Source organism: Bidens hawaiensis, unplaced genomic scaffold (genome assembly GCF_021521415.1).
Source record: "Bidens hawaiensis isolate Kalapana, Puna unplaced genomic scaffold, B.hawaiensis_p1.1 tig00002507_1, whole genome shotgun sequence".
NCBI classification, from domain to species: domain Eukaryota; kingdom Viridiplantae; phylum Streptophyta; class Magnoliopsida; order Asterales; family Asteraceae; genus Bidens; species Bidens hawaiensis.
Window position 1 is genome coordinate 1,075,457 of NW_027491137.1, and position 9,206 is coordinate 1,084,662.

A 9,206-nucleotide genomic window follows, 5' to 3' on the forward strand; every position below is an offset into this window, starting at 1 on the left:
AACCCAAATATATAGATTACAACTTAAGAATGCATGCGTCAAGAACTTAGATATATCATATATAGATAAATACGGGAACAAATAATAAACATATAAGCACAAATATATGGTTGATTTACGCATTGTATATTAACCATCAAGCATATTTCTTTTCTTGGTGTAGATAGATGCTTGAAGCAAGGAAATATTATGCATCTTTGGAGGGCATGAAAAAAACTGCATATTTACAAGAGCTTCCATGCTTTGCCTCCATTCATGTTAAATTTCTTTAGCCTACCAAAAAACATCACTAGGATTAAAATTAGTTTTCCTGAGTCGCTCCATTTTCCGGCAAAACCAAACCATTTGTTTTCACAAATACCATCTGGTTTCAGCTGACGACCACAACTGTAGCCGGTGGTGAACCCGACGTTCCCATAAGCACTGCAATTAGTTTAAATTCACAAACTGTAAGTTGATAGTTTAGGTGATTTTAGAGAGACATGATCTTGAATTCAAGTTATTTTTTTTTTATGTATTTATATCTTTTGTCTTGGAAACTAAAATAAATAGCATATATTTTTTTGAACGGCTAATATAATATTAAAAATAAATAGCACAAGTTATTGATTTAAAAGACTGTTATGTAATTATACTTTATTTATTTCCTGGCTTTTGCTAGTTTCGTTAATTTAGAAGACGCTCAGAAAAAAAAAAGATGTTTGATGTTCTCATTGTGTAGTTTAGACGGCTGTGAAAGTATATATATATATATATATTGCATATTTTGTTCTTAATCTGTCTTATATAAAAGATTAACGTCATACAAAATGTAGTAAAAGTCTAAATATATTTGCCATCTGGAATTACATAAGTAAAAAGCGAATTTATTTATTTGTTTACATCGCTATCCATCAATTATACACACTCTGTCAACTGTCAACTGTCAACTAACTAGAGGTGCCACATGGATTGAACAATAGCCAATCCTTTCAATGTGCAATTATATATTAGTACATAATACTTGCGTGCATACTGCATAGCATCTTAAAATAAAATAAATAAATAAATAAAAACATGCATATATCCTTGCATTTTATGGTGAAATATGTATGTCCAATAGATATACGATACATAAGGAATATTGGGTTACCTTATGACTTCAATCACAATATTCAGGACACTGAAATTAAGGGGGTCGTCTTTAATATTTCTCCTCTCCGTTATGCAAATGAGGATGATGAAGATTACGAGATATGCTAGTTGTGAGAATACTATATTCTCCAAAATAACTCTTTTGTTTTTCTTCTTCCTTTGGTCACTATTTCTCTTGCCACTTTTGTTTGCCGATAATGGAAAAAACGAGGTATACGGTGGAAGATACCTGTCTCGATGTCATTTCATAGTCATTGGTTAGGCCTTATACATAATGATAATTTTTTAGTTATAAAGTTGTGATTTTCCTTTTTATTTTTTTAGCTATATAAGTTTAGGGGTATTTGGGATTCCTTATCTTTACCTCCTTAAGTCATAATTCATAAGTTACAATCTTGTGACTTATGAAGCTTTTTTACTCACACGTTAAGGAATTCCAAACACTTTTTTTAACTTTTCAATAAATTATAAGCTATAAGGAAGTAAAAATAAGGAATTCCAAACACATCTTAATCCGTTGATATTGACACATGCAAGTGACTTTAACGGACATATCGAATCAAAGACCGTCGTGACTTTTATAAGAAATAATTGCAACTTGTAGCATAATAATATTTAAATACAGGATTGAACAGGTTATATATTAAACCCTATATGACAATGAAAATGCTCTTTTTCTAATGAAAGAATTCAAAGAATATATTTTTAAAATAACATAAAAAAGTATTGTTTTGTTAGTGAATATATAACAATTTTAATTAGTGGGTGTGTATTTAAAAATTAATATCCTGTTTAATTTTTATTTTTTTGGCTGAAATCAATTTCAAGTTTTTGAGAAATGATATTAATCCCTAAAGTTCCTCTTAATCTCACTTGATATAAATTTATAAAGTGACGTTAGATATGTTGAAGTGTTGAACTATATATATTTTTGTAAACGTAAGAGGCAAGATATAACATGTTATATAACAGAACTTCATATTAATAGGGTTGGTTAACTATATATATCTTGTAAGGTCTTGGGTTTAAGAACGAAACTCGTTGTTCTAAAAAATTTGGCAGAAATTATATTAATTTGAATAAAAGATATTGAAAAGTAATTAATAAGTATCTTAAAAGGTAAGAGTAGAATACTTTTATAAATTGGTTGTGGCTTAATAGTAGAGCACTCACTTTACTAGTGAGAGGTAGGGGTTCAAACCTAACTATCACCAATTTATATGAGAGATATGAGGGATGACCCTGGCTTGCCATGGTTCGAGTCCTGATCTCACCCGGTTTTACCGGCTGTCGTGCCGTTTGGCGGGCATGGGGGTCGGGTTTTATCCGGCGAATCCCTCAATAGGTGGACCGCTAGGGGCTTCGTCCGTCCGGACTCATGGTCGGCTTGGTCTACCTTTAGCTAACGAGAGCCACGTACAGAGTACTCGGCGTTACTTAGTTGGTGGTTCCCAAAAAAAAAAATAGAATACTTCTACAAATACTATTTTTCTCGGTCAAAAGATGAAGTTCTAGAACATGGTTACGTATTCTAAATCACCCATTTTAAATGAATTAATAGTATTATTTCTTTTTTCAAATTGACTTCTACACATTAATCTATTTCAACTAAATTTTCATTAGATTATCACAAGTCCTTAACCTACGCATGTCCTAGGAAACCGTTTCATGCATCCACAACAGAAAAAAAAAATTATATTGAAAGCGATGATTGACGTTTATAAAACAGAAAAAAAAAATTATATTGAAAGCGATGATTGACGTTTATAAAACAGAAAAAAAAATTATATTGAAAGCGATGATTGATGTTTATAAAACAGAAAAAAAAAATTATATTGAAAGCAATGATTGACGTTTTTTTATAAATGTTATCGATCTTAGATTATTCATTAAACGTTATCGATGATTGACGTTTTTTTATAAATGTTATCGATCTTAGATTATTCATCAAACGTTGACTTGTAGTATAGACTTACTTTCACGTCTGTTTTAATTTAACAAAAAGTACTTTTATAACAAGCCATGTGAACCTTCATGAATGCCCTGTTAACATTTTTTAATTAAATTGTTTTAATGAATATGATTTTGTTAAATTAGATAAGTTTCATCTAAATAGATAATAGAGTAAAGAAACTAACATCATGACCACGATCAACACCAATGAGGCTGCAGCGATGGTGGATAGGTCGACGATGGTTTCACCCGTATGTCTGGTGTTGATGGTTTGAAACATAACCCCGACAAATTTTTGATAACTGTTCATGCCCGCTAAACCATTAGATCGCCATTCCACCGCAGAAAACAGTATAAACTGTATGATGATAAACCCAAACACCGTAAGCACAAGAAATGAGGAGTGCAAGTGAGAAAGGAAATGGTGGAACCTAATTTCTTTAGCATTTTTCAAGAGGTAACTAGTTTCATCTTTCTTTTTGAACTTCCCAATGCTCCAAACAGCAAATCTCAAAACTGAAGGGAACAAAGTGTTACCTAGAAGAACTTGAGGGATTAGTAGTAATAATAAGCCAGAATTCTTGCTGAACACCATCATATTTTCATTGGTGGGAACAAAACCACAACTAGCAAAGGTGGAAACTACAGTGAAGAGGGAGAAAGTGAATATGTTTAGACCCTTTTGTCTGAGTACACTTTTGGCACTCGAAATGACATTTACGTACACATAAACTGAAAAAACCCCTAAAGTTTGGATAAGCAATAAGTAACCTAACACTAGAAGACCAAGAAATTTTATGGATTTAATATTCAAATCCTCCATATTAGACACCGGTTCAGAATCATAACCTAATTCGAAAATATCTGATTTAGAGCTTTCGAATTGAGGGTTCGCTATGGTGCCTAGCTCTAGATGGTCATGAAAGTTTGGTGGGATACCGAGATCACTCATCGAATCGTTCACCCTGCAGTCCTCTTTTATAGAGCCACGACGCGAAAAACTGCGCACAAGGAGTCCAACCATAGAAGTGAAAACCTCACCACCAATGAACATTAATATTGTCATGATGATGAGTTGGGTGTTAGAGAAAACCTCCATTTCGACAACAGACATACTAGAAACAGTAGTTGCCGAAACGGAGGTGAAGAATAGATCTAGTTTTCTAGGCGTAAATGTGGTGGTTCTTGGATTGGTTGCATTGAGTATAAGAAACCCTATACAAGAAACAATGAGAAAATAGAACACTTCGATAAAAAATTGGTTCATGCGACGAGCAACATAACGGTAGAAACAAATGACTAGGAACCACACGAATCGAAAAGAACTTGATAACACGAAACATGAACCGCTACAAAGTTGTTCTAGTTTCTTTCCTATGTAGGAAAAGGCCAACATTTTAGAGGTTGCAAGATAATTAGGAATTGAAACCTTAATTATACTGCAATGAAGAAGACTGAGTGCTAATGTTGAATAATTTGGAGATATATATAGGGAGGTGTCTATTCATACTGGGTAGTATTGTGTTTTATATGTTTTTTCTAACATATAACGAATATTATTCTGTAAACATGACTGATTTGGTGCATAGAAGCAACTGTTTAATCAAGTATACCGTTAAATTGAATGTATGTATAAATCGTTTATTATATAGATATTAAATATATATTTTTATTGTTTTAATTAAAAACATCCATGAGTTAATTTGTTGAAAGTCCTCCATTTGTGGCCAAATGATAGGAGGCTTGGGTTATTCAATGAAGACCCAAGTTCGATCTCCACTTTTGACACTTTGGGGGCATATTAACAATGAAAGATTTGAGCTAGACCTTGCGAGATTGTCAGTTGGAATCCTAAGCTCACCCGGGTTTTAGTCCAACCATGTGTTACGCTAGAGAGTTCTGTTTTTTTGGTGGCGCAACGATTGTCAAGTAGCAACCGACGGTCTCCGAGAGAATACCCAAGCCAAACTTTGAAGCCAGCATGGGCCCCATTAAGACAACATAGTCTGACCAGCGTTGAGCAGCGAGACTCTTTAAATTAAAGAGTGCGGTGACCTAATACACAAAAAAGACATCATTCTAAGAAAAAAAAAGTTAATTTGTCATACGCAAGCCATCATTAATAAGTAATAAGTTTGTTTGCTTTTTTTATTAAGAGTGGTTTAGCACTTCAGAAAATGAAGATTGGTTTAGCACTCCCGAAAATGAGGGTTTTTGTTTTTAACGGTCATATGGATTACTAATTGACTATTGACCACCTTTGATCATTTGCATTTCACCTTTAAAAGAAAACCCATAATAGATAAGAAACCCTCCTGACCTAATTTAAAACCCATAATAGATAAGAAACCCTCCTGACCTAATTTAAAACCCTATACTTTTAACCCATGAGCCTCCCTTTTCAAATTGATGTTTTTGGCACTTCACCTAAACTATTTGGGGAAAAGGTTAAAATACAAGTGTAAGAGCATTCTCATCCCACCCCTTATCTCTAAACCAAAAATTACACTAAAACTCACTATATTTTCTCTCTCTATTTCAATTAAATAATACTTTTTATATCTTTTATCATTACCTTTTCTCTTTCCTTCACTCACAACCACTCTCAAAATATATTAAAAAATTATAGGGGATGAACAGTAACTTTTCAAATATACGAAAAATCCCTACTTTTTCTAAAATGTAAAAACTCTTCACTCACAACACCCTGAATCACTCTCTAAATTATAAAAACACCTCTCATATTAAATGAGGGGTTGGATGAGAATACTCTAAGAGCATTTCCATTCAATTCTTCATCTCAATCTCTATAATTACACTAAAAACACTATCTTTTCTCTCTCATTTTCAATTAAATAATATTTTTTTTATATTTTTATCATTACATTTTCTATCTCATTCACTCACAACCACTTTCAAAAACATTAAAAAAATTATAGAGATGAAAAGTACGCTTCTCCAAATTTAACCATGAACAGTAACATTTTCTTTATCCTCCTCTCACAACCATTTTTAACCATCTCTAAAAAGTAAAGAACCCCTTCACATAATTTAGGGAATCCATTAGGAATGCTCTAATAAGAGCATTCTCAACCTATCCTCCATCCTTATCACTATAATTATACTAAAACACACTATATTTCTCTCTTCTATTTAATTAAATAATATTTTTTTGTACTTTAATCATTACAATTTTCTCTCTGCACCCTATAATTTATAAAAAGTACTACATTTTCCCCAATTTTACAAAAAATCATTACATTTTCTCTTCCCTTCCTATAATTTATACTCATAACCACTCAAAAACCCCACCCTAAGAACTAAAAAAAATTTGTGGCCACATAAAAAACCTCTCAACAAATAATCCAAATAAACAACAAAAAAATCATAACTTAAAATATAAATAAAAAACAAAAAAAATTAAAAACTCAAATGTTTCCTCCGTCATTTTCGTTCCAAAAAAACGACGGAAAGACATAATACTGAAACCAAAGACACAATGATGAAAATGACCAAAAGACACAATAGATTGCAAATATAATACAATGCTGAACAAAATATAACACGAGTAATATAACACAATATCAAGAAAAAAAAGACACAATTTTAAGGAAAAAAGACACAATCAATAACGAAAACAAAACACAAAACACAATTATAAACAAAAAGACACAATGATCTTTTTCTCTTAACATTATGTATGTTTTTTTGTTTTTGTTTTTGTTTTTGTTTTTTTTGTTTTATTTGTTTTTTTAACAAGAAAGATGGAGGAAACATTTTTATGCTTTTACTTTTTTTATTTTTTTTATTAAATTTTGAGTTATGATTTTTTTTATATTTTTTAGAAGGTTTTTTTTTAGCGTCGCTATAGATCTTTTTCATTATTCTTATTTTATCTCCCTTTATAAAATATCTTAACCCACTACTAGGGACCATTGTCACTCCCGAAAATAGTTCATTATCCACATATGCTCTTCTATTAATCTTCCATCAAATATTCCAAGTAAATGCGAATATATAAAATGTAAATGTTAAAAAATGGTAAACATATTCATATAGAGAAAGACTAACCAAATTATAGTTATTATTTTTTATTATTAACTAGTATTTTATCCGGCACGATCAAACCTGGGTGGAGGCAAAACCAAAGCATTGTCGGTCCAGGGCCGGCTCATGGGGGGGGGGGGGGGGTGCGCTGGGTGGTCGACGGCCACAGGCCCGACACCCCGCTAGGCCCGATTTTTTTAAATTTATATACATTTTTATTAAAAATATTTAGTATTTAAACTCATTTGCATAAACAGGTGTTTGGTCTAGTGGCAAAGAGGTAGTACTCCAAACCAAAAGGTTATGGGTTCTAGTCTCACTTGAGACATGTTTAATCCTATTTTTATACAAAAGTTTTTTACACAACCTAAATTATAACCAATTAAGCCCATATCAAAATTAAATTGTTTAAACCCAACAAAATACTCATTTCATTTAAGGCCCAAAAAATTTTTCGCCTTCAGCCCAATTTTTTTTCAGAACCGAGCCTGGTCGGTCCCAAATAAAAAGGCGGTAAGTCGAAGCGGATTCAGTCGGTTTTGGTTACATGTGTTATTGTGCCGGGACTAAAACCAAAAATTGAACAAAAAGAATATTAAAATGAAGGTGGACAAATCGGTGGCGTCAGTCGGTAAAACTCGAACGTTGATAAAGCACGACTGTTGTTGTGCCCGGGAGTTGAGGCGGTGAGTCTATGGATACTCGGTCGGTTTCCGTCATGTTCGTACGGTACCGGAACTAAAACAAAACGGTAGGTAAACTCGTTTTGTTTGTAAAACTCGAGCGTTATCAATCCCGAATATGAAGCGGTGAGTCGACTCAAATAATCTCTTAATTATTAATTTAAAGAAAACAAAAAAAAAATAAATTACTTGGCCCAATCACATGCTCCCAAATAGACCAATCATCCTAGGTGTTGGTAAATCCCAAACGATGTTGGTCTCGAGCGTGTGGCAGTGTGTCAAGGCGAATTATCTCGGTTTCGGTTACGTCTGTTACAGTATTGGAACCAATATAAAAAGGTTGGTAAAACTCACCCGTCGTTTGTAAAACCCGAGTGTTGTTGGTCCCGAGCGCCGTAGCAATTAGTCAACACGTATAACCGTTTTAATTATCACTTTATAAACAAAAAAACAAACCAAAAAAAATTGAATTACTTGACCAAATCAAATTTTGTCAAGTGGACCAATCGTTGAAAAACATCACCAAAGTTCTTCTTTACACTATACCAGCTTTTATCCTTCGTATTACAGGGGTTGTTTGAGTTTTTCGTTTATATTTTTTCGTTTCTAATAATGTGAATGTATTTTTTTGGATTGTAGTTTATTTATCGTAAGAATTTAATAATATACTTGAATCTATTTTGATTAATCTATGTTGGGTTGTGTTCATTTTTTAATGAAACATTGAATAAATTATCTACTTAATTTTTATATCTATTCATTCATGCTCATTTGTTATAATTTGGATATTATTTTGTGAAATTTTCCATTTAAGTTAAACTTAAATGAAAAAAGAATCGCTAGTGTAACTAAATCCATATTGAGAAATTAAATTAGAGGGTTTGATTATGGGATTTGTTTTACATTTTACGTTTCTAATATTTATATATTTTTTTGTATTTTAATTTTATTTATTGTAAGGAAATTAATAATATACATAGGGTTTGATGATGTAAGGGTTTCGCAAATAATTGAGATGCTATAACCCGTTTAAAATCTATCTGGGTTTGATGAGACCCATGACCCTCTTATTTTTTTATTATAAAATTGTTTCATAATTATAAATAATATCTTTTTTAAAAAAATGGATATTAATTTTTAGTATATCCTATTTTATAGGATTTTCACATCAAATATTTGATGAGATTAATTTTTAATATAATGAGATGTTATAACCCGTTTAATGGTTATCTGGATTTGGTGGACCCATACTCGTGAATTCAGGTCAAATATATAAGAAACCACTATTTATAAATAAAGCAATCTGATGGCTCGAGAGAAAATAGGAAGGTTTCGTTTATATATATTTAAGTTAATAATAGTTAGGCACGTAGTAGGTGTTGTCCATAT

The 9,206-nt window shown here is 31.9% G+C and overlaps 1 protein-coding gene across 1 annotated transcript; it reads right to left on the bottom strand.

Moving 5' to 3' along the window:
• Positions 1-216: 216 nt before the first annotated feature.
• On the bottom strand, positions 217-4,503 carry LOC143619736 (sodium transporter HKT1-like). Its single transcript, XM_077091594.1, has 3 exons — positions 3,273-4,503; positions 1,133-1,363; positions 217-423 (listed from the first exon to the last, which is right to left on the bottom strand). Exons 1-3 carry the CDS (start codon positions 4,481-4,483, stop codon positions 225-227), a joined length of 1,641 nt encoding a protein of 546 aa, XP_076947709.1. The 5' UTR covers positions 4,484-4,503; the 3' UTR covers positions 217-224.
• Between the last annotated feature and the right edge of the window lie 4,703 nt (positions 4,504-9,206).